We start from the raw sequence: 26,570 nt of genomic DNA on the forward strand, positions 1-26,570 counted from the left end.
GAACAATCAGCAGTCATTTTTGGAGTCGAGGACTCTGGGTGTGCAAAACACAGTGCAAAAGATAACTATATACATAGGCCACAGTTAGTGCAAATAAAGGAGGAAAAATGCATTCTCAACATTCTCAGTAACATGACAGACACGCACAGATGCCACTATCTAACGCTATTTTTAAACTAATCACCACTCTCGCTCGCTCTCCTTTTACTCTCTTCCTTCACTCTCCTTTCTCACTCGTCTTCTGCCAAAGCTGCCGTTTTCACGGTGCTGTTCGACATTGCCGTAATATATATACCACACATCATATATTGGTGGAAAGCTCAGATTCTCAGCTCTCTGTCAGCGTTGGAATTTTTCTGATTGGACAAACTTTGACAGAGTTACGGTAGTAATACTCCAGACATATAAAACACAGCGCCGGCTCAGTAGGTAAAGGGTTAAAGGCTCAAAGTCTGAGGTAAAAAGTCAAACTTATTTGTCCAAAAGATAAAAACACAACATTTAAAGGCAAAATAATATTTTTAAAAGGCAAATATATGAGATAGAAAGTCACAATCACAAGTTTAAAAGGTAAAAGTGTGACTAAGAATTTTAGATTGTGAATCTTGAAGGTTAAATCATGATATGAAAACGTGAGTCAAAAGTTTAAGTCAGAATTGTGAGATGCAAAATCAAAAACTTGAAATGATAACGTTTATTTCTCTTCCCACCTTCCTGACCTTTTATCTGCTTATTTTCACTCTTTATTTTTTCAGAGTTTTATCATTTAACAAGGATATTTTCAGTCATCAGGGTTAAGTTTACGTTTTCATACTGGTGGGATGGTTATAATAGAAAGATGTTATGATCCTGGGGCCGAATACAACTGTACCACGGGCCGGATTTGGCCCCCAGGCCTTGAGTTTGACACCCCTGATTTAGACCAATAAACGGTTGACAAATCAAGCCACACCCCCTTGGATACTGATTGGTAGTTGGGCCCAAAATCTGGCTTAAAATCCTCTAATGGTTCTCAACATGATTACGGGAGCCCTGGGTGGACATGCATGCAGATGTTTTATTTCTCTGTTTTAATTTATTTGTTGTTTTATTCTATTTTATGTCATCTAACTCAGGGTTCTGATTGGCCCGTCATGAATGTGACAAACAGGACGTTTGCCCAATCACCTCTGGAGGATTTTTTTAAGTCCTGCCCTCCCCAGACACTCTCTTTGGGAGCTTTCCCAGATGAATGTGAAATATATTCATGAGGCAGTCTTTCTGGTGTGTCAGGCTAGAAACAACTATCATGAGAAAACCAGCTTTGTCATCTCAAGTTAACAGGACAAATAAGTCGAGATCCCAAAAAACAACAACCAAGTTTACCTACCGCTGCAAAATGAAGTGAAATAAAATATCTGTCTGCCTAAGGCGTCTCTACAGTCGGCCTGATCAGAACCAGGTCTAAGGTCTAAGGGGGTCTTTATCTGTTCATGCAGACTGACTCTTTGGCTTTAAATCAATATTTTTATAGTATGAGAAGAAATGAACCTTTTTAATATAAAAACAGAACTTTCATACTTTTGTAAGTGAACTTAGCCACCGTGACGTCTCTCATGGTTTTTCTGTCTGTTTTAAAGCCTCAGGTCTGACATGTTGACTGTCCCCGTCCTTTTTTTGTTTTTGTTTTTGTTTGTTTTTTTTGTTTATTTTTTTTTGGAGCAGGGTGTGAGGATATTTGGATGAAAATACGGATAATCCTACCTCTCACCTGGTTGGCTGGTTGATTATTCTCTCTCTCACCTGGTTGGCTGGTTGATTATTCTCCCTCTCACCTGGTTGGCTGGTTGATTATTCTACCTCTCACCTGGTTGGCTGGTTGATTATTCTACCTCTCACCTGGTTGGCTGGTTGATTATTCTCCCTCTCACCTGGTTGGCTGGTTGATTATTCTACCTCTCACCAGGTTGGCTGGTTGATTATTCTCTCTCTCACCTGGTTGGCTGGTTGATTATTCTACCTCTCACCTGGTTGGCTGGTTGATTATTCTACCTCTCACCTGGTTGGCTGGTTGATTATTCTACCTCTCACCTGGTTGGCTGGTTGATTATTCCCCCTCTCACCTGGTTGGCTGGTTGATTATTCTCCCTCTCACCTGGTTGGCTGGTTGATTATTCCCCCTCTCACCTGGTTGGCTGGTTGATTATTCTCCCTCTCACCTGGTTGGCTGGTTGATTATTCTACCTCTCACCTGGTTGGCTGGTTGATTATTCTCCCTCTCACCTGGTTGGCTGGTTGATTATTCTCCCTCTCACCTGGTTGGCTGGTTGATCATTCTCCCTCTCACCTGGTTGGCTGGTTGATTATTCCCCCTCTCACCTGGTTGGCTGGTTGATTATTCCCCCTCTCACCTGGTTGGCTGGTTGATTATTCTCCCTCTCACCCGGTTGGCTGGTTGATTATTCTACCTCTCACCTGGTTGGCTGGTTGATTATTCTCCCTCTCACCCGGTTGGCTGGTTGATTATTCTCCCTCTCACCCGGTTGGCTGGTTGATTATTCTCCCTCTCACCTGGTTGGCTGGTTGATCATTCTCCCTCTCACCTGGTTGGCTGGTTGATTATTCTCCCTTTCACCCGGTTGGCTGGTTGATTATTCTCCCTCTCACCTGGTTGGCTGGTTGATTATTCTCCCTCTCACCTGGTTGGCTGGTTGATTATTCTCCCTCTCACCTGGTTGGCTGGTTGATTATTCTCCCTCTCACCTGGTTGGCTGGTTGATTATTCCCCCTCTCACCTGGTTGGCTGGTTGATTATTCTCCCTCTCACCTGGTTGGCTGGTTGATTATTCTCCCTCTCACCTGGTTGGCTGGTTGATTATTCTCCCTCTCACCTGGTTGGCTGGTTGATTATTCTCCCTCTCACCCGGTTGGCTGGTTGATTATTCTCCCTCTCACCTGGTTGGCTGGTTGATTATTCTCCCTCTCACCCGGTTGGCTGGTTGATTATTCTCCCTCTCACCCGGTTGGCTGGTTGATTATTCTCCCTCTCACCCGGTTGGCTGGTTGATTATTCTACCTCTCACCTGGTTGGCTGGTTGATTATTCCCCCTCTCACCTGGTTGGCTGGTTGATTATTCTCCCTCTCACCTGGTTGGCTGGTTGATTATTCTCCCTCTCACCTGGTTGGCTGGTTGATTATTCTCCCTCTCACCTGGTTGGCTGGTTGATTATTCTCCCTCTCACCCGGTTGGCTGGTTGATTATTCTCCCTCTCACCTGGTTGGCTGGTTGATTATTCTCCCTCTCACCCGGTTGGCTGGTTGATTATTCTCCCTCTCACCCGGTTGGCTGGTTGATTATTCTCCCTCTCACCTGGCTGGTTGATTATTCTACCTCTCACCTGGTTGGCTGGTTGATTATTCCCCCTCTCACCTGGTTGGCTGGTTGATTATTCTCCCTCTCACCTGGTTGGCTGGTTGATTATTCTACCTCTCACCTGGTTGGCTGGTTGATTATTCTCTCTCTCACATGGTTGGCTGGTTGATTATTCTCCCTCTCACCTGGTTGGCTGGTTGATTATTCTCCCTCTCACCTGGTTGGCTGGTTGATTATTCTCCCTCTCACCTGGTTGGCTGGTTGATTATTCTCCCTCTCACCTGGTTGGCTGGTTGATTATTCTACCTCTCACCTGGTTGGCTGGTTGATTATTCTCTCTCTCACATGGTTGGCTGGTTGATTATTCTCCCTCTCACCTGGTTGGCTGGTTGATTATTCTCCCTCTCACCTGGTTGGCTGGTTGATTATTCTCCCTCTCACCTGGTTGGCTGGTTGATTATTCTCCCTCTCACCTGGTTGGCTGGTTGATTATTCTCCCTCTCACCTGGTTGGCTGGTTGATTATTCTCCCTCTCACCCGGTTGGCTGGTTGATTATTCTACCTCTCACCTGGTTGGCTGGTTGATTATTCACCCTCTCACCTGGTTGGCTGGTTGATTATTCTCCCTCTCACCTGGTTGGCTGGTTGATTATTCTACCTCTCACCTGGTTGGCTGGTTGATTATTCTCTCTCTCACATGGTTGGCTGGTTGATTATTCTCCCTCTCACCTGGTTGGCTGGTTGATTATTCTCCCTCTCACCTGGTTGGCTGGTTGATTATTCTCCCTCTCACCTGGTTGGCTGGTTGATTATTCTCCCTCTCACCTGGTTGGCTGGTTGATTATTCTCCCTCTCACCTGGTTGGCTGGTTGATTATTCTCCCTCTCACCTGGTTGGCTGGTTGATTATTCTCCCTCTCACCTGGTTGGCTGGTTGTTGTAGCAGCTGAGTAATCACAGACTCTAACACATTCAGGGATATCTTACCTTCATTTAAGAGAAATGCAGAAGAACACATTCTAAGGAAAACTTCCATCTCAGAGAGAAATGTTTGCGTCTGTGTTTTTGGAGGTAGATTTGAGCATGTTTAGGAGCTCCTCTCTCCAGTATTACCCAACAACGATAAATACATTACTGAGTGTTTTTTCTAGTATTTGTGCCGTCCCGACAGAGAGCATTAATATTTTTACTCTCCTGTGGTCACTTTTTATTTCCATCCCACTTCTGGAATCTCACTCAGGAAAACTTCAGATATGAGCACAGATCATGTGACCAGGGAGATATAGCCTTAATATTCAGCTGCTCTTAACTTATGGTGGACTTTTTAACATAACATTGAAACATTAACAGCAGTCTGATATTTTTATTCATATCCTTGAGAGTGGATGTCAACTCTTCGCCAGGCTGCTCTGCAGTATAAATGGCCTTCATGGATTTTTAAAAGCTTCTTATTCATTGATATTTTGAAGTGTAAATAATCATTCAGTTTAAATTTTTCAACTTTAATTGAGCCTTACCTGTTAACACTACTGCAAACATTATTCTTTATATTGAAAGGTAATGTTTTTATTTATGTACGTTCAGCTTGTATGGATTTATTGTAAAATAATTTCTGTGTATGCAACTGAAGTTGTGACAAAAATAAATGAACCTTTAACCTCCTGAGACCTGAGCTTTATTTCTGAACACTAACTACAGTTCTCCCACTGTTTGGATCTAGTAGGGCCCGATAAGTTTAAAAGATCAGCCTCGGATTATTTTTGACCAAAAATGAAATCAAATATCAACACAATTTCTCTAAAATTTAAGAGAAACTACCAACAATGTCTTTGAAAAAAAAAAACCTTTTTTAAAGTTTCCCACAAAAAATACCCCAGACCTTCAAAATTTCAATGAAACTTTATTATATTGCCTGAATTTTTATTTAAAAAAAATCCCTAAAAAATCCTATTTAAATTCCTGGAAAATTTCAAATAATTTCCAAAAATTAAAAAGCAAATTCAAAGATATCCTCAAGGTTCCATGAAAAATGAAAGAAAATTCCAAAGGGTACCCCACAACCTGATTCCCAAATTAAATGATTCAAAGATAAATTCCCATGAGTATACCTAAAAATTCTGATGCATTTTTCCACCCCAAAAAATTCCCCAAAATCACAAATACTTTTCATAAAACATCCCACAAATTTAAACAAACTATAACTTTTTCGTGCTTTTACTAAAAATTCTACTGAAACTCTCTTTTATACAGAGTAACATACCACAATTTACAAGAAAATTCTTAAAAATTTCCCACATATGATCCTAAAAATATTGAGGAAAACTCCTGAAAATGTCATCGTAAAGTCTCCCAGTATTTCAGGGATTTACTTGAACTTCAGGGGCCAGAAGAGTCTTCTAACAACTCTAATAGTATTCATTTGAACAAAGTTGTAGGAAAGCCAGAATGTGATGTCCTCATGTGTGGACACTGGGTCTTAGGAGGTTAACAGCACGGCTGTGAGTAAGAGCGTCCTCAGGTTAAAGAAGAGTTTAAATTTCCTTTATTAATACATGAATAAATGAATGGCTGTTAAACAGATTGTGTTTCCTGTGTATTAAAGGTGTTGTCTTAACTCTGCAGGTTAAACTAAAACACTCAGCAACAGGAAGTACTGACGGCCTTTTGAGGGATAAATGTCATTTTAAGGTTGAAAATGGAATCAGTAACATTGTTTAGATGAAGTTAACCATATATGGTCACCTTGGTTGACTTACTTCCTGTCCCTCCCTCCAACAGTAGAACCATGGACTGTGACTCCAACAGCTCTTGAAGCCAATCCACGGCGGCTTCCATGTTGAGATCGCTGTTTAAACCGAACTTTGGATCAACCTCACGGCCCGCCCACTAAACTCAACTTCCTGTCAGCTGGCTAGCTAGCATTCTGGTTGACAGAAATGTAGCTTCTGCCTGTGAAGCTACGAGGAATGAGGTTTTTCCTAAATATAAACCAGTGGTTTTCGAAGTGTGAGGCGGGCCTCCCCTGGGGGGCGCCACAGAGCCTCAGGGGAGGCGCGGAACCATAAACCTGAAAAAAGGTGACTTGCTTTGCTTTGCTCTGCTGTGCATGGAGCTAAATGGATAGACTTATAGTTACTATAGGGACTATGCTATAGAGCAGTGTTACTCTACCAAAGAGCCAAATAGTTCAAAAATACCTTTGCAAGAGCCACAACCTAAGAGGCAAAAACAGCTAGAAGTAGCAATAACAATAGGTTATGGTGGCTTAATGGTCAAAAAGCAGCAAAAAATGAGTGAAAGGGGGCGAAAATGGGGAGAAAAAGTGGGAAAATGGTCAGAAAGTAGCAAAGAATGGGTGAGAAGTGAGAAAAAATGAGTGGAAAGTGACTAAAATGGGTAAAAAGGAGTCAAGAGTGGCAAAAATGGGCAAAAAAGAGGAAACAAGTAGTTTTTAATGGCAAAAGGTAGCTTAAATGGGCAAAAAGTGGCAGAAAATGGTTAAAAAAAAGGGGCAAAAATGGGGAAAAGTGGCAAAAAGGAGTTGTAAAATGGCCAAAAAATACGAAGAAGGGTATTTAATGGCATTATAACTGAATAAGAGGGAAAGGCAGATGTTTAAGGACATTTGCAAACCAAAATATCCAAAATATATTCATGTTAAAATGTTTAAAGATCAGACATAAATGTTTGAAATGTTTATTTATTTTTATTTCAATCATTTTTGTGGGTGGGGGTCCAGCCAATAATCTAAACCATTGTGGTGAGAGCACATGAAGACACTAGCTAATGAGACACGTCTGGTTTTTAGAACCAGCTCTAGAACCAGCTCTAGAACCAGCTCTAGATCCAGCTCTAGAACCAGCTCTAGAACCAGCTCAAGAACCAGCTCTAGAACCAGCTCAAGAACCAGCTCTAGAACCAGCTCTAGAACCAGCTCAAGAACCAGCTCTAGAACCAGCTCTAGAACCAGCTCTGACCAGCTCTAGTACCAGCTCTAGATCCAGCTCTAGAACCAGCTCTAGAACCAGCTCTAGAACCAGCTCTAGAACCAGCTCTAGAACCAGCTCAAGAACCAGCTCTAGAACCAGCTCTAGAACCAGCTCAAGAACCAGCTCTAGAACCAGCTCTAGAACCAGCTCTAGAACCAGCTCAAGAACCAGCTCTAGAACCAGCTCTAGAACCAGCTCTAGTACCAGCTCTAGATCCAGCTCTAGAACCAGCTCTAGAACCAGCTCAAGAACCAGCTCTAGAACCAGCTCAAGAACCAGCTCTAGAACCAGCTCTAGAACCAGCTCTAGTACCAGCTCTAGATCCAGCTCTAGAACCAGCTCTAGAACCAGCTCAAGAACCAGCTCTAGAACCAGCTCAAGAACCAGCTCTAGAACCAGCTCTAGAACCAGCTCTAGAACCAGCTCAAGAACCAGCTCTAGAACCAGCTCTAGAACCAGCTCTAGGGTAAACTAGCCGGCTTTTTACCGTGTTCAGACCGGACTTCCTGTGTTCCTGCAGCCAGCCTCTAGTGGACACTCCACGTAAAAGTAGTAAAAAGGTAGCTTAAATGGGCAAAAAGTGGCAGAAAATGGTTAAAAAAAAAGGGGCAAAAATGGGGAAAAGTGGCAAAAAGGAGTTGTAAAATGGCCAAAAAATACGAAGAAGGGTATTTAATGGCATTATAACTGAATAAGAGGGAAAGGCAGATGTTTAAGGACATTTGCAAACCAAAATATCCAAAATATATTCATGTTAAAATGTTTAAAGATCAGACATAAATGTTTGAAATGTTTATTTATTTTTATTTCATTCATTTTTGTGGGTGGGGGTCCAGCCAATAATCTAAACCATTGTGGTGAGAGCACATGAAGACACTAGCTAATGAGACACGTCTGGTTTTTAGAACCAGCTCTAGAACCAGCTCTAGAACCAGCTCTAGATCCAGCTCTAGAACCAGCTCTAGAACCAGCTCAAGAACCAGCTCTAGAACCAGCTCAAGAACCAGCTCAAGAACCAGCTCTAGAACCAGCTCTAGAACCAGCTCTAGAACCAGCTCTAGTACCAGCTCTAGATCCAGCTCTAGAACCAGCTCTAGAACCAGCTCAAGAACCAGCTCTAGATCCAGCTCTAGAACCAGCTCTAGAACCAGCTCTAGAACCAGCTCAAGAACCAGCTCTAGAACCAGCTCTAGAACCAGCTCAAGAACCAGCTCTAGAACCAGCTCTAGAACCAGCTCTAGAACCAGCTCTAGGGTAAACTAGCCGGCTTTTTACCGTGTTCAGACCGGACTTCCTGTGTTCCTGCAGCCAGCCTCTAGTGGACACTCCACGTAAAAGTAGTAAAAAGGTAGCTTAAATGGGCAAAAAGTGGCAGAAAATGGTTAAAAAAAAGGGGCAAAAATGGGGAAAAGTGGCAAAAAGGAGTTGTAAAATGGCCAAAAAATACGAAGAAGGGTATTTAATGGCATTATAACTGAATAAGAGGGAAAGGCAGATGTTTAAGGACATTTGCAAACCAAAATATCCAAAATATATTCATGTTAAAATGTTTAAAGATCAGACATAAATGTTTGAAATGTTTATTTATTTTTATTTCAATCATTTTTGTGGGTGGGGGTCCAGCCAATAATCTAAACCATTGTGGTGAGAGCACATGAAGACACTAGCTAATGAGACACGTCTGGTTTTTAGAACCAGCTCTAGAACCAGCTCTAGAACCAGCTCTAGATCCAGCTCTAGAACCAGCTCTAGAACCAGCTCAAGAACCAGCTCTAGAACCAGCTCAAGAACCAGCTCAAGAACCAGCTCTAGAACCAGCTCAAGAACCAGCTCTAGAACCAGCTCTAGAACCAGCTCTAGAACCAGCTCTAGTACCAGCTCTAGATCCAGCTCTAGAACCAGCTCTAGAACCAGCTCAAGAACCAGCTCTAGATCCAGCTCTAGAACCAGCTCTAGAACCAGCTCTAGAACCAGCTCAAGAACCAGCTCTAGAACCAGCTCTAGAACCAGCTCTAGAACCAGCTCAAGAACCAGCTCTAGAACCAGCTCTAGAACCAGCTCTAGACCCAGCTCAAGAACCAGCTCTAGAACCAGCTCTAGAACCAGCTCTAGAACCAGCTCTAGGGTAAACTAGCCGGCTTTTTACCGTGTTCAGACCGGACTTCCTGTGTTCCTGCAGCCAGCCTCTAGTGGACACTCCACGTAAAAGTGGTAAAAAGGTAGCTTAAATGGGCAAAAAGTGGCAGAAAATGGTTAAAAAAAAAGGGGCAAAAATGGGGAAAAGTGGCAAAAAGGAGTTGTAAAATGGCCAAAAAATACGAAGAAGGGTATTTAATGGCATTATAACTGAATAAGAGGGAAAGGCAGATGTTTAAGGACATTTGCAAACCAAAATATCCAAAATATATTCATGTTAAAATGTTTAAAGATCAGACATAAATGTTTGAAATGTTTATTTATTTTTATTTCAATCATTTTTGTGGGTGGGGGTCCAGCCAATAATCTAAACCATTGTGGTGAGAGCACATGAAGACACTAGCTAATGAGACACGTCTGGTTTTTAGAACCAGCTCTAGAACCAGCTCTAGAACCAGCTCTAGAACCAGCTCTAGTACCAGCTCTAGATCCAGCTCTAGAACCAGCTCTAGAACCAGCTCTAGATCCAGCTCTAGAACCAGCTCTAGATCCAGCTCTAGAACCAGCTCTAGTACCAGCTCTAGATCCAGCTCTAGAACCAGCTCTAGAACCAGCTCAAGAACCAGCTCTAGAACCAGCTCTAGAACCAGCTCTAGAACCAGCTCAAGAACCAGCTCAAGAACCAGCTCTAGTACCAGCTCTAGATCCAGCTCTAGAACCAGCTCTAGAACCAGCTCTAGAACCAGCTCTAGAACCAGCTCTAGAACCAGCTCTAGAACCAGCTCTAGAACCAGCTCAAGAACCAGCTCTAGAACCAGCTCTAGAACCAGCTCTAGGGTAAACTAGCCGGCTTTTTACCGTGTTCAGACCGGACTTCCTGTGTTCCTGCAGCCAGCCTCTAGTGGACACTCCACGTAAAAGTAGTAAAAAGGTAGCTTAAATGGGCAAAAAGTGGCAGAAAATGGTTAAAAAAAAAGGGGCAAAAATGGGGAAAAGTGGCAAAAAGGAGTTGTAAAATGGCCAAAAAATACGAAGAAGGGTATTTAATGGCATTATAACTGAATAAGAGGGAAAGGCAGATGTTTAAGGACATTTGCAAACCAAAATATCCAAAATATATTCATGTTAAAATGTTTAAAGATCAGACATAAATGTTTGAAATGTTTATTTATTTTTATTTCAATCATTTTTGTGGGTGGGGGTCCAGCCAATAATCTAAACCATTGTGGTGAGAGCACATGAAGACACTAGCTAATGAGACACGTCTGGTTTTTAGAACCAGCTCTAGAACCAGCTCTAGAACCAGCTCTAGATCCAGCTCTAGAACCAGCTCTAGAACCAGCTCAAGAACCAGCTCTAGAACCAGCTCTAGAACCAGCTCTAGTACCAGCTCTAGATCCAGCTCTAGAACCAGCTCTAGAACCAGCTCTAGAACCAGCTCAAGAACCAGCTCAAGAACCAGCTCTAGAACCAGCTCTAGAACCAGCTCTAGAACCAGCTCAAGAACCAGATCTAGAACCAGCTCAAGAACCAGCTCTAGAACCAGCTCTAGAACCAGCTCTAGAACCAGCTCAAGAACCAGCTCTAGTACCAGCTCTAGATCCAGCTCTAGAACCAGCTCTAGAACCAGCTCAAGAACCAGCTCAAGAACCAGCTCTAGAACCAGCTCTAGAACCAGCTCTAGGGTAAACTAGCCGGCTTTTTACCGTGTTCAGACCGGACTTCCTGTGTTCCTGCAGCCAGCCTCTAGTGGACACTCCACGTATTACAGCTTTTTGTGCTTCTGCACTGGCTTCATTTTTTGAGGAGTGGAGGTTGCTGCTTGAGTAGAACCAGACGGATTTTCTCAGCCAATCAGTGTTCAGTCGACTAAACAGAAAATGACATCACACCATCCAACCAATCAGCAGCATCTCAAACTTCCTGTTTCCTCCAGAACTTGAAAAAAGCAGTTTGACATCTCTTATGGCCCTAACAGCCTGACTAACCACGATAAGTTCAAGAAACTCTGACATTATAAAGGTGAGTATTAGTGCTAGATAATATGATAGATATTGTTGTCATAGCATTACAGAAATATTTGGACATACACCTATTTAGGGGTGAAACATGTCTATGTTAAACCACACTAAGGGTATTTTCTTCATAACTCATTCTAATGTATAACAGCTCTCTATAGTGTAGTCAGATGTCACAGGTTTGTCAAAATTCAAGAGGGACCCAGATTGATGGATATTTTAAAAATAGGTGTGATTATTGGTCATTTTATAACCTATAACAGTTTTATTATAATTTTGTGATCAGTTTATTTCAGCTTGAATTAATTCAGACATTTAATATTTGTGATGATTTTAACGGTTTCTGGTGGAACAACATAAAAGTTAAGAAAGGAAAGCTAAAAGAATTAATTCAGCTTATTTATGCACAAAGTCTGGGAAGTACATTCATGGTAAAACACAGCCTTAACATTTCAGTCCAAGCAACCTCCACTACACACAGCAGAACCATGGAGGAAGAGAGAAAAGGCGGAGGTGTTTACACCGCCATCTTGTTTAGTTAAATATTTGGGGGGATTTTTTCATGAAGCCACATTCGCATAAATATTGTTTGCCCAGAATAGTGACGCTATTATACACGCTTTCCTGGTTAATCCTCCGTTGAAACGTAAAGAAACGGACCGTTCAGTTGTGTCCGGTCTCTCCCGGTACTGGGAGGAGTCACGGTGCAGCGGAGCAGACGTGGCAACAGATGACGTCATCAGAGTGCGTCGCTGGTTTGTTCATGGTAGCGGTGAGCTAGTCCGGCTAGCAGGTGAGTAGTCCAGCTTTTTGTTTTTTAACGTGACAACGGAAACATTAACCCTGAACTTCTGACCTACCCGCAAAGATTAGACTTAAATAAACGTGTCTGTTTATGAATATTGATATTTAGTCTCGTCTGGAGCTCTGTGTGATTGTACACGTGTACAGCTGAGGTGTTAGACTGCAGCCGTCAGTGCTAAAGGAGCTAACAGTGGAGAATAAAGACATTAATTTCATGTCAGATTTAATACAAATACTCCGATAGTTAAGGTCGTTAATAGATGTCTTACTGGCTGAGCTAACGACGATGTTTCACCAGATCATTCATTAATACAGTAGAGCTGTGGTCAGACCTGTCAGCATTGATTCAACGGTTTATGGAAATTAATGATAAAGAAATGAGGATTAACATGGAGAATAAACCAGCTTTAAACGTCTTAGTTACACATTCACTAAACAGGACAGCATTAACACGATTAAACAACCCAGGACAGAAGCAAAGAGAGCCTCTACTACCATGGACCAGGGTCCATTTTAGCTGTTTTTACATTTAGTCTTTAAGGGAGATCATTAAGGTCTGAGTCTCAGTCTGGTTCTAGTCATCACAGATCTATTAATGTTAGTCTAGTTCCAGTCATCACAGATCTATTAATGTTAGTCTAGTTTTAGTCATCACAGATCTATTAATGTTAGTCTAGTTTCAGTCGTCACAGATCTATTAATGTTAGTCTATTTTCAGTCATCACAGATCTATTAATGTTAGTCTATTTTCAGTCATCACAGATCTATTAATGTTAGTCTATTTTCAGTCATCACAGATCTATTAATGTTAGTCTAGTTCCAGTCATCACAGATCTATTAATGTTAGTCTAGTTTTAGTCGTCACAGATCTATTAATGTTAGTCTAGTTTTAGTCGTCACAGATCTATTAATGTTAGTCTAGTTCCAGTCGTCACAGATCTATTAATGTTAGTCTAGTTCCAGTCATCACAGATCTATTAATGTTAGTCTAGTTTTAGTCATCACAGATCTATTAATGTTAGTCTAGTTCCAGTCATCACAGATCTATTAATGTTAGTCTAGTTTTAGTCATCACAGATCTATTAATGTTAGTCTAGTTTCAGTCGTCACAGATCTATTAATGTTAGTCTATTTTCAGTCATCACAGATCTATTAATGTTAGTCTATTTTCAGTCATCACAGATCTATTAATGTTAGTCTAGTTTTAGTCGTCACAGATCTATTAATGTTAGTCTAGTTTTAGTCGTCACAGATCTATTAATGTTAGTCTAGTTTTAGTCATCACAGATCTATTAATGTTAGTCTAGTTCCAGTCATCACAGATCTATTAATGTTAGTCTAGTTTTAGTCATCACAGATCTATTAATGTTAGTCTAGTTTTAGTCATCACAGATCTATTAATGTTAGTCTAGTTTTAGTCATCACAGATCTATTAATGTTAGTCTAGTTCCAGTCATCACAGATCTATTAATGTTAGTCTAGTTTTAGTCATCACAGATCTATTAATGTTAGTCTAGTTCCAGTCATCACAGATCTATTAATGTTAGTCTAGTTTTAGTCATCACAGATCTATTAATGTTAGTCTAGTTTTAGTCATCACAGATCTATTAATGTTAGTCTAGTTTTAGTCATCACAGATCTATTAATGTTAGTCTAGTTTTAGTCATCACAGATCTATTAATGTTAGTCTAGTTTTAGTCATCACAGATCTATTAATGTTAGTCTAGTTTTAGTCATCACAGATCTATTAATGTTAGTCTAGTTCCAGTCATCACAGATCTATTAATGTTAGTCTAGTTTTAGTCATCACAGATCTATTAATGTTAGTCTAGTTCCAGTCATCACAGATCTATTAATGTTAGTCTAGTTTTAGTCGTCACAGATCTATTAATGTTAGTCTAGTTTTAGTCGTCACAGATCTATTAATGTTAGTCTAGTTTCAGTCATCACAGATCTATTAATGTTAGTCTAGTTTTAGTCGTCACAGATCTATTAATGTTAGTCTAGTTTTAGTCACAGATCTATCAATGTTAGTCTAGTTTTAGTCACAGATCTATTAATGTTAGTCTAGTTTTAGTCGTCACAGATCTATTAATGTTAGTCTAGTTTTAGTCACAGATCTATTAATGTTAGTCTAGTTTTAGTCGTCACAGATCTATTAATGTTAGTCTAGTTTTAGTCGTCACAGATCTATTAATGTTAGTCTAGTTTTAGTCGTCACAGATCTATTAATGTTAGTCTAGTTTTAGTCGTCACAGATCTATTAATGTTAGTCTAGTTCCAGTCATCACAGATCTATTAATGTTAGTCTAGTTTTAGTCATCACAGATCTATTAATGTTAGTCTAGTTTCAGTCGTCACAGATCTATTAATGTTAGTCTAGTTTTAGTCATCACAGATCTATTAATGTTAGTCTAGTTTTAGTCGTCACAGATCTATTAATGTTAGTCTAGTTTTAGTCGTCACAGATCTATTAATGTTAGTCTAGTTTTAGTCGTCACAGATCTATTAATGTTAGTCTAGTTCCAGTCGTCACAGATCTATTAATGTTAGTCTAGTTCCAGTCGTCACAGATCTATTAATGTTAGTCTAGTTCCAGTCGTCACAGATCTATTAATGTTAGTCTAGTTCCAGTCGTCACAGATCTATTAATGTTAGTCTAGTTTTAGTCATCACAGATCTATTAATGTTAGTCTAGTTTTAGTCGTCACAGATCTATTAATGTTAGTCTAGTTCTAGTCATCACAGATCTATTAATGTTAGTCTAGTTTCAGTCGTCACAGATCTATTAATGTTAGTCTAGTTTCAGTCATCACAGATCTATTAATGTTAGTCTAGTTCCAGTCGTCACAGATCTATTAATGTTAGTCTAGTTTCAGTCATCACAGATCTATTAATGTTAGTCTAGTTCCAGTCGTCACAGATCTATTAATGTTAGTCTAGTTTCAGTCATCACAGATCTATTAATGTTAGTCTAGTTTCAGTCATCACAGATCTATTAATGTTAGTCTAGTTTCAGTCATCACAGATCTATTAATGTTAGTCTAGTTCCAGTCATCACAGATCTATTAATGTTAGTCTAGTTTTAGTCATCACAGATCTATTAATGTTAGTCTAGTTCCAGTCATCACAGATCTATTAATGTTAGTCTAGTTTTAGTCATCACAGATCTATTAATGTTAGTCTAGTTCCAGTCATCACAGATCTATTAATGTTAGTCTAGTTCCAGTCATCACAGATCTATTAATGTTAGTCTAGTTTTAGTCATCACAGATCTATTAATGTTAGTCTAGTTTTAGTCGTCACAGATCTATTAATGTTAGTCTAGTTTTAGTCATCACAGATCTATTAATGTTAGTCTAGTTTTAGTCATCACAGATCTATTAATGTTAGTCTAGTTTTAGTCATCACAGATCTATTAATGTTAGTCTAGTTCCAGTCATCACAGATCTATTAATGTTAGTCTAGTTTTAGTCATCACAGATCTATTAATGTTAGTCTAGTTTTAGTCATCACAGATCTATTAATGTTAGTCTAGTTTTAGTCATCACAGATCTATTAATGTTAGTCTAGTTTTAGTCATCACAGATCTATTAATGTTAGTCTAGTTTTAGTCATCACAGATCTATTAATGTTAGTCTAGTTTTAGTCATCACAGATCTATTAATGTTAGTCTAGTTACAGTCATCACAGATCTATTAATGTTAGTGTTGTTTTAGTCGTCACAGATCTATTAATGTTAGTCTAGTTTAGTCACAGATCTATTAATGTTAGTCTAGTTTTAGTCACAGATCTATTAATGTTAGTCTAGTTCCAGTCATCACAGATCTATTAATGTTAGTCTAGTTTTAGTCATCACAGATCTATTAATGTTAGTCTAGTTTTAGTCGTCACAGATCTATTAATGTTAGTCTAGTTTTAGTCGTCACAGATCTATTAATGTTAGTCTAGTTTCAGTCATCACAGATCTATTAATGTTAGTCTAGTTTTAGTCGTCACAGATCTATTAATGTTAGTCTAGTTTTAGTCGTCACAGATCTATCAATGTTAGTCTAGTTTTAGTCGTCACAGATCTATTAATGTTAGTCTAGTTTTAGTCGTCACAGATCTATTAATGTTAGTCTAGTTTTAGTCGTCACAGATCTATTAATGTTAGTCTAGTTTCAGTCGTCACAGATCTATTAATGTTAGTCTAGTTTTAGTCGTCACAGATCTATTAATGTTAGTCTAGTTTTAGTCGTCACAGATCTATTAATGTTAGTCTAGTTCCAGTCATCACAGATCTATTAATGTTAGTCTAGTTTTAGTCATCACAGATCTATTAATGTTAGTCTAGTTTTAGTCATCACAGATCTATTAATGTTAGTCTAGTTTTAGTCGTCACAGATCTATTAATGTTAGTCTAGTTTTAGTCGTCACAGATCTATTAATGTTAGTCTAGTTTTAGTCGTCACAGATCTATTAATGTTAGTCTAGTTTTAGTCGTCACAGATCTATTAATGTTAGTCTAGTTTTAGTCGTCACAGATCTATTAATGTTAGTCTAGTTTTAGTCGTCACAGATCTATTAATGTTAGTCTAGTTTTAGTCGTCACAGATCTATTAATGTTAGTCTAGTTCTAGTCATCACAGATCTATTAATGTTAGTCTAGTTCCAGTCATCACAGATCTATTAATGTTAGTCTAGTTTCAGTCGTCACAGATCTATTAATGTTAGTCTAGTTTCAGTCGTCACAGATCTATTAATGTTAGTCTAGTTTTAGTCGTCACAGATCTATTAATGTTAGTCTAGTTTTAGTCATCACAGATCTATTAATGTTAGTCTAGTTCTAGTCGTCACAGATCTATTAATGTTAGTCTAGTTTTAGTCATCACAGATCTATTAATGTTAGTCTAGTTTCAGTCGTCACAGATCTATTAATGTTAGTCTAGTTTCAGTCATCACAGATCTATTAATGTTAGTCTAGTTTCAGTCGTCACAGATCTATTAATGTTAGTCTAGTTTCAGTCGTCACAGATCTATTAATGTTAGTCTATTTTCAGTCATCACAGATCTATTAATGTTAGTCTATTTTCAGTCATCACAGATCTATTAATGTTAGTCTAGTTTCAGTCGTCACAGATCTATTAATGTTAGTCTAGTTTCAGTCGTCACAGATCTATTAATGTTAGTCTATTTTCAGTCATCACAGATCTATTAATGTTAGTCTAGTTTCAGTCGTCACAGATCTATTAATGTTAGTCTATTTTCAGTCATCACAGATCTATTAATGTTAGTCTATTTTCAGTCATCACAGATCTATTAATGTTAGTCTAGTTTCAGTCATCACAGATCTATTAATGTTAGTCTAGTTTTAGTCATCACAGATCTATTAATGTTAGTCTAGTTTCAGACATCACAGATCTATTAATGTTAGTCTAGTTTTAGTCATCACAGATCTATTAATGTTAGTCTAGTTTCAGACATCACAGATCTATTAATGTTAGTCTAGTTTTAGTCATCACAGATCTATTAATGTTAGTCTAGTTTCAGACGTCACAGATCTATTAATGTTAGTCTAGTTTCAGACATCACAGATCTATTAATGTTAGTCTAGTTCCAGTCGTCACAGATCTATTAATGTTAGTCTTAGTCAGAGGTGTTTGTGTGTTTCTGACTTCTTTAACCGCTGTGGAACGATCAGGAAATACCCTCTCCATATCTCTCCATGTATCCTTTAAAATACAAATGTTTTTGTGTTTTTCTTAAATCTCTGACAGTCTAAAAACAACTAACAGATACTGTAGGGTTTGAGGCACCTGGTATTGAAAAATTAGCAAAGTATTGAAAACTTGGTCAACCTTAATACTAATAAATAACAATAAGAAAAGATGAAAAGGTTAACGATAAGAGGACGAGATCACCTCAAGAATTATTCAGAATTTTTCCTGGAGTTTGAGCACAGACGCGTTTCAAACCTTTGAGCAGTGCTGCTGCTTTTCCTCAGGCTTTATTGACCCGCTGTGTTGGGAATAATGAGCCGTAGCCTCCACTGGAAACCTGTTTTTACCCTCGTCTCAGTCCATGTTTCATCGTGTAGAACAGGATTATAGAGGAGTGCAATCAGACAACTCTTTTTGATAAATCTTGATGTTTTCTCTCATGTTTTCTGGGCTGAAGTGAAGATATAAAAGCAGGAAGATGATGGAAGAGAGCGGGATTGAGACCACGCCTCCTGGCAGCCCTTCACCTCCCCCGACTGTCGCCGCTACGGTCAGCAGCCCCGCCATGACCACAGGTAAGACATGATGTTAGGATGTGATGGAATCAACACCGCCATAATCACCATGAACCAAGCATGAACAACATTTGGCATCATAACAGTGGCGAGGAAAAGCTTCCCTTTAACGACAGGAACCTGAACACATGAGGCATAACCATCAGTTTAACAGAGTCAGCTAGATTACAGAGTTAAGAAGCAACTTCTTTAGCATGTGAACAAAACCAGTCAGCTAGAGAAGCCTGTGCTGGCTCGCCACGTAAAAGGAAGTTACTGTATCTCAGACATATAGCGTACAAATTTCTGAGGACCAAAACATTTTAAAATTATTCTGAAACAGTTTTAAATTATTCTGAAACATTTTTAAATTATTCTGAAACAGTTTTAAATTATTCTGAAACAGTTTAAATTATTCTGAAACATTTTTAAATTATTCTGAAACAGTTTAAATTATTCTGAAACAGTTTAAATTATTCTGAAACAGTTTTAAATTATTTCCTGAAACAGTTTAAATTATTCTGAAACATTTTTGAATTATTCTGAAACAGTTTAAATTATTCTGAAAGTTTTAGTTTGGTTAAATTTGGTTTCTCTGAAGTGCTGTTTGTGTTTCAGGTCCGTCCCCGCCTCCATCCCTCCCCGGCACCACCTCCATCCCCCCCTCGGTCTCCCCCGCCATCCCCTCCCTCACCTCTGGCCCTCCCCTCCCAGCTTTCAGCAGCCCGCTTCCCTCCCAGTTCCCCCCTCCCTCCTCTCTCTCCTCCCCCTTCACCAGCAGCTCGCCCTTCCCTCCCTCCGCCTCCCCCTCTGTGCCTCCCCTGGCCTCCATCAGATCTCCTCCTCCCCCCATGGCTGCCGCCGGCATGTCGGCCCCCCCTGTGGGCCCCATGTTGTCCGGCTTCTCCATGAGCGCAGGATATGACATCACAAGAGGTCATGCCGGGCGGACGCCGCAGACGCCGCTGATGCCGACGTTCTCCAGTCCGACCGCCATGCCAGGTGAGACAGAGGCGTTCCATAACTTTAGAATCATTGAGGGTTAAATCCATGTCACACGAATCCTGGCCCTCTAACCGACCTCTCTCCTCTTATCTCTCAGGCGTGGTGACGAACCCGATGGTTCAGCAGCCAATGATGTCAGGAGGAACAGAAGCTGGATCTCCAATCACGTTTCCAGAAGAGCACGAAGACCCCAGAGCAGCCGGAGACGCCAACACAGGAGGAGGGCTCTGGGGCTTCTTTAAGGTAACGACCAGATCATTGAAAACACTATAAACCCACATATGAGATCAGATCTAGGGCACACTCCCTCTGGAGAATCTGAACCGTACTCAAGAATTAGAGGCTAACCCACCTGTGTGTCAACTTTTATGATTTTAACAAGCTGGAGCAGAACGTGTTTGAACTTTCAGGTATAAAACCACATAAACGATCAATAAAGCGTCCAATATTTGACCGTCAATGTCCTCCTGATCCACTCACGGGTTGTTCTTCTCTGTCCTCAGGGAGTGGCGGGTAACCCGATGGTGAAGACGGTCCTGGATAAAACCAAACACTCGGTGGAGTCCATGATCACCACCCTGGACCCCGGCATGGCTCCGTACATACGTGAGTCCGACTCTCAGCAGACGGAGATCGTTTTAGAATAAACCGGTTTAAGAGAATTAGCAATAAAATAATATGAAATACAACAGAGAAAACTCCATGTGTGGGTTATTTATGCGGCTCTTTGGCTGCCTTTGCTCTCTGTTCTCAGAAATTCATTATTCAGAAGTTTACAGTCAAAATAACTGGAATTATTTTGTCCATATTTATCAAAATTGTGTAGAAAGATGGCTGCAGTGAGGTCTGAGAGCCTCTTGGCTAGCTACCATTAAATAACCAAAGAAGAAGAAAGCAGGCAGGGCCACAGACACAGCAGAGATGCAGAGAAGCAGACCTCACAGGTTTCATAGGAAACGACTGATTTTATTGATCATTTTTATCTGAATTATCAGGTGAACCTGTGTTTAACCTCGTGTTTAGTAAATTGGATTATCACCTAAATTAAAATGTGCAGAAACAAACGCTACATCTGTCTAAGGCAACTTCAAAGGTGCTTTAGCAACAAGCTAGCTAACGCAGACGTGCATCCTTGCGTGTCAGAGTCTCCAGATCTCCGTGCTCGTGGCTCTTGAATATTGAATTTTCTTTGAGGTAATGTTGTGCATCCCTTCAAAAAGCACCAGAATGGTCTGAAGAAGTAAAGAGATGAAGCTTTAACATGTTTGATGTTTTCTTTTCTTTGGGGGAAAAAGTTTGATCTGAAACCGTGAAAAGATCCAGAGGTGACTTCCTCTTACCGTTTCTCTGCAGGATCTGGAGGAGACGTGGACATCGTGGTGACGTCAGATAAAGAGTCGCACGTGGCGGCGGTCAGAGAATCCTTCCAGGAAGTGTTTGGGATGGCCATGGTGACCGGGGAGCCGGGTCAGTCCAACATCGCCCCCCAGCCTGTGGGATACGCCGCCGGTGTCAAGGTACTGCTTTTTAATTTCTAGATTTCTTTTTGCTTTTTTTCCTTTTACTGGAGAGACAGGACAGTGGGGCGAGTCAGGAACAGGGGTGAGAGAGGGGGGAATGACGTGCAGGGACGAGGCCACAGGCTGGAGCTGAACCCGGGTACATGGACCTTAGCACTAGACCATCTGACCTCTGACACCGCGGTTTTTAACGTTCCCTTAAGATGACGGGGGTAGTTCAGAGCTGTTACAGAGGGATGCTGTCAGCTAAAGCCCACTGAGAGGAGCTGTGATAGACGTGGTAGCTCACATTTAAAGCAGAGGCGAATATTAAAACTGGTAGTTATCACAGGATATAAAACCAGATAAAGGTGGACACGTCTGCGCGTCGTCCTGAGGATCTGTCCTCATTTAAACCCTACAGGAGCCGCCGATCCGTGAGCTGAGAGTTTATAGACCACAGGAGAAGCTTCTGGAACATTTTGTGAACAATAAGAAACACAGAGGTCCAGATTTATGCCTCATACGGGCGTTTTACACGAGAGCAGGCCTCAAGGACGACGACTGGGCAAATTTATGTCTGGTTAATTTCCTCATCGCAGACAAAGAACAGCACACAGACACCTCAATAAAACCTGATTCTCCCTGAGAGAGAGACAAAACAAGGAGAGGAGCGGCTCTGAATGCTGAGCAGGTTTACCCACAACAAACCAGGAAAACCACTGAAACCATCAAACTAACAACATCAGGATGCGGCTCAGACAGAAACAGGTCCACCATTGATCCAGGAGATGAGCTCTGAGAGCCAATCACAGAGCAGTCCACTCATTCTAATAAGATATTTCCTGGCTGCGTTTAGAAATCAGACGATGACCCAGGAGCTCTGGGCTCGTTTGTATTTTCTGAAGTTTCTGGAGATGCCGCGGTGAGACGAACGATGGGGAAGTTCTCCTGAGGACAGCCCAGTACACGGACAGATCCCTCTTCATTATCTCAGCGCTGCAGGACAGAATTTACTAAAACAGGGCAACAGAGAAGGAGCATCGTGTGAGTGATGGACCACGCCACCCCCTCGGCTTCCTTTAACAGTCGGAGCAGATTTGAGGAGTGAGGCTGTAGCTGGAGGAGGGAGGTTTAGAAATTAACGTTTTCACACTGGATTCAGGAAAAACTACTCAGTTTTATCCAGCCACGTTATTTTAACAAGCACTGTAATGAGAGAAGGAATGGTAAACAAAAGAATTATAGTGTTTAAGTTAAAGGGCTGTTCAATAAAGGAAAATGTTCCTGCTGTCGTTCCAAGTATATTCCCGAAGATTCCACGAGTCTGACTGAGAATTTTCCCAAACGTCCAAACAAATTCCCTTCAAATACCTGACATTTATTTCTCTTCATAAACAGCCAGTAAAATAACAGATGAGAACGTTTCAGATACCAAATATTTCTCTGGCTTCTCTACAGAGTGTTTCTATGTGTCTGGAGGGAAACTTGAACTCTGATCTGCAGTTTAGTCTAAAAATTCAGATTTCTATGTCAGTCATGCTCCAGCTGAGTGTGTTTGTGTGTGTTTGTGTGTGTTTGTGTGTGTGTTTGTGTGTTCAGGGCGCTCAGGAGCGTATTGACAGCCTGCGCCGGGCGGGTGTGATCCACGAGAAGCAGCCGGTGGTCTCTCTGGAGAACTTCATCGCTGAGCTGTTCCCTGACAAGTAAGAAGAAAAACCCTCCACTCTGAGTTTCTGCTTTATTTTATTATTTAGCAGAGTTCTGTTGAATCAGGACCAGAGGAGACAGCACCACTGAAATAGTCAGAATTTCAAACTTTTTTAGTTCTCCTGTTTCTACCAGTAAAGTCCATCCAAACCGTCTGACACCACAGCGACTAAAGGATGTAAATTTTTCTTAATAATTATAATTATTTTACTCTAACAGGTGGTTTGGTAAATTTATTTAAAAATTATTTAAAATAATTATAAAAATTATTTTACTCTTAATTTTGGTCTGATTTATTTGTCTAATAATTATTTAAAATAATTGTTATATTACTTTAATTTATCAGGTGTTTTGTTATATTTGTCTAACAATTATTTAAAATAAATCTAATTGTTATTTTACTCCATCAGGTGGTTTGATATGGGCTGTCTGATCCTGGAGGATCCTGGTCACAACATCCGCATCGAGGTTTTCACCCAGGCGACTCCTGTCTCTCTGGATCACATCCAACAGGTAAAGCGTCTGTACAGGTGGCGTGTTGGCGTTGACTGTGAGGTATAAGGCCAGAGATAGACTCGCGTTGGTGTAAATACACTCGCCTGTAGGTGACGTGTGTTACTGGAGGACACCACTAGAGGGTGTCAGAGAGAGCTCAGGACATGAACAACATTCTCCTCCATGCACAGGTGTATTGGTTTAATTAGTGACCGTGTTAACTGGCGTCACAGCTGATGAGACCAGAGAGAGTCCTGACTGCTGAGTTTTGTTTTGATGTAGAATATCCTCCTCAGAGATGGCATTTATGAAAACTAACCTGAAGCTCTCAGCTGAGAGTTAACAGACTGATTTATTATTTTTAACAGTGAGACCTCCTCATCCTCAGAGGATCAGATCAGTGAAGCTCTGCTCTCATGTCAACTTTAATTTCTTGGTGATTATTAGTGAGAATGAGGGGAAGTTCATCATATAAGCAGATAAAGGGTGATTGGTGCAACAACGCTCACCCACCAATCATCTCATCCCACTCTCCTTTAACCCCTCCCCCCTCCAGGCCCAGTCCATGACCCCCCCGGACTACAGCCTGCGCTGGTCGGGTCTGATCGTGACGGTGGGCGAGGTTTTGGAGCGCAGCGTTCCCAACATCAACAGGACGGACTGGCACCAGGCCATGACGGGGATGAGCCAGCGTCACATGATCCAGAGCGCCGCCAAAGCTTTAGCCGGCCTCTACAAACAGCAGCTGCCCCCCAGGACTATGTGAGGCTGACGGACCCCAGTTTGAGCCTCGTACTGGGAGGGGGCGGGGCCAGGTGGGAGGAGGAGCCAGCTGATTGGACAATGAGGTTCCTCAAAGCTCCTCGTCTGTCCTCGAAAAGCCAAACGAACTTTTGTTTGAAGGAAAAGATGTTTGACGTTCCAGCGTGAGAAATTAACAACCGATCATTCTCCTTAAACATTACTCTCTTCCTCTGCGCTCATAGCTAAACTTTATCACACTGATGTGGAAATATTTACTCCTCTGTCTCTGGACAGACTCTAACATGAACCGTGTCCCAGTTGTTGATGCCTAATATTCTCCTAGAGATGTATGAATAAAAAATACCTGAGTGAGCTTTGAGAGAGCGTACGTTAAAATTCAGTCGAGCTGGAGACTCAGAATACTGAGGAATGACGCGCTAAAAATGTTTTATTGAAAAAGTTTTCTTTATTCCATGATATCAGCATTTATCAGGGAGGAATTTCAGAATAATTTCATTTTTTAAGAATGTCTTTAGAATGAAGAAGCGAGAAGAGATCGATGGCTATGAAGTCAAAGGTTTAGGCGCCGTGGTTAAAGTCTGCGGCTCCTTTCCTGCCGGTCGTTCTTCTCTCTCTCTCGTCACTTTCGGGTGTTTTGCCAGGATTTAAATGCTCCAACATTTACACACTTTAAACCTGATGAAAGTCTTTCTGGTGGAGGGTCTGTGATGAGGAACGTTTTTATTTGATAACACCCTTTTTGTCCTACCTTTCTTTAGACTCAGTAACAGACATTTTTATTATTCTTTATTGCACATATTGGACAAAGAAAAGGAAAAAAAAAACAATACAGAATAAAACAAGGAATATGATACTCTCTGAAGTCAGAGGATGAGTAAACGTGCAGGAGAAGCCAAAGAAACCCGAGCGGGCTTGGCGAGTGAAAACGAAACATTCAAATGAGCATCAAATAGTATAAATTATTACAATACAACTCAAAAAGTGTTAAAATATAAAGAACAATGTCCTGACAGGAGAAAACACTAAACAGAACTGAGGTAGACTATAATGTCAGAGAATAATTAAGAGTTTGTTGTGCTTAATTGGACATTTTTAGGGCAGATCATTCTTTAGCATCATATTAGTCACAATCTTTAGTTTGAATAATACAATAACTCACAGAAGTCCAAAATCTGAGTGTTTAACCTCTCAGTGTCTAAAGAGAAATTAATATCCACGCTGACATATCAGGCACATGCATTTCTCTGCAGAACATCGGCTCTGTCCACCGTCCTAACTGCACTAAAAACTTAAATAAAGCTTGAAAAATTACTTTATAGGTCACTGGTACCACTTTATTTTCAGGAGTCTGCACAGGACCAACATGACAGCTGTCTCTGGTAGGCGTTATGGACATTTACGAATGTTGTTTTTAGTGTTATTCAGCAGTTTTTTCTCCTTTAATGCAAAGCTTACATTGTTTGCTTTGTACTGTAAAGTAAGGCTGTAGCCGTCTTAAAATAATTCAGAGTTTTTACTCTTGTGGCTCTCCGGCAGAGGAAAAGCTGCAGAACAAGCAGACAGAGTCCAAGATACGCTGGAGTCTTCCTCTCTTTACTGGGACGTCCTGAGGTGTTTGTAGAAGTAGCTGTGATTTATTACCCTCCTAAGACCCTGCATCCACATATGAGGACATTACATTTTGGCTTTCCTACTCTATAGCAATCATTTTTAGTATTAAAATTGATGAAATAATTGTCCAAAATGTCCATTCAAGTTTAAGGTATTTGCTTGAAATGCTGGGATAATTTGCTGTTTGGGTATTTTAGGGAATTTGCTTGGAAAATATCAAGTATTTTTATGGAAATTAAGAAATTAATTCATTTCAGTTTTTCTATTCTTTTCATTTTTTTTTGCATTTTCATGGGAATATGGGGAATTTATTTCTAAATTTTAGGGGAATTGGATTGAAAATTTTGGGTTCAGGATTTTCCTTTGAAATTTTCAGGATTTTTCTCAGAGATTTTTGGGGCTTCGGGATGTTTCCATCATTTTTATGGAATTTTGGAAAATGTTTTTGAAAATTTCTAAAGTTTGCCAAGAAATTTGACGGGGAATTTGCTTTAAGATTTTCAGGAATTTGCATTGGATTTTTGAGGAAATTTCTAGACTTTTTCAGGCTTTATGAGGGATTTTCACTGAAAAATTTGATGAGGATCTAAAGAAATAATTGGGTATTTTTCATGGGACTCTTTAAAAATATGTTTAAGAATTTTCTAAGAAATTAGAATTTTATAAATCATGGAACTTTTTGGTTTTGGAAAGGAAAATTTCCAAGAAATTCCTTTTCAACAACAAGACTGATATTTTATCCCAAATAAGTGGGAGAAACTCCAAACAAAGGCTCGGGTCTCAGGAGGTTAAAGGTGGCATAAAAACTCTAAATGACAACATTCACAAACGTCCTTAAAGCGTCCGTGTCAGCGACAGGTTTCATGATTCTGTCATGTCTCTCATGTAAACCTCTTTAAATAAAGTTTTATCTCATTTAATCAAAAACAG

General features: G+C 40.3%; 1 protein-coding gene across 1 annotated transcript; it reads left to right on the top strand.

Annotated features, from left to right (window-relative positions):
* Positions 1 to 12,161: 12,161 nt before the first annotated feature.
* On the top strand, positions 12,162 to 24,387 carry prrc1 (proline-rich coiled-coil 1). Its single transcript, XM_041811048.1, has 9 exons — positions 12,162 to 12,288; positions 18,459 to 18,576; positions 19,174 to 19,557; positions 19,658 to 19,803; positions 20,064 to 20,166; positions 20,914 to 21,077; positions 22,662 to 22,765; positions 23,180 to 23,282; positions 23,821 to 24,387. The coding sequence occupies exons 2-9, from the start codon at positions 18,480 to 18,482 to the stop codon at positions 24,028 to 24,030; spliced, it is 1,311 nt and encodes a 436-aa protein (XP_041666982.1). The 5' UTR covers positions 12,162 to 12,288; positions 18,459 to 18,479; the 3' UTR covers positions 24,031 to 24,387.
* Positions 24,388 to 26,570: the final 2,183 nt, after the last annotated feature.

The sequence above is a fragment of the Cheilinus undulatus genome, linkage group 17 (assembly GCF_018320785.1).
Source record: "Cheilinus undulatus linkage group 17, ASM1832078v1, whole genome shotgun sequence".
Lineage (NCBI taxonomy): Eukaryota > Metazoa > Chordata > Actinopteri > Labriformes > Labridae > Cheilinus > Cheilinus undulatus.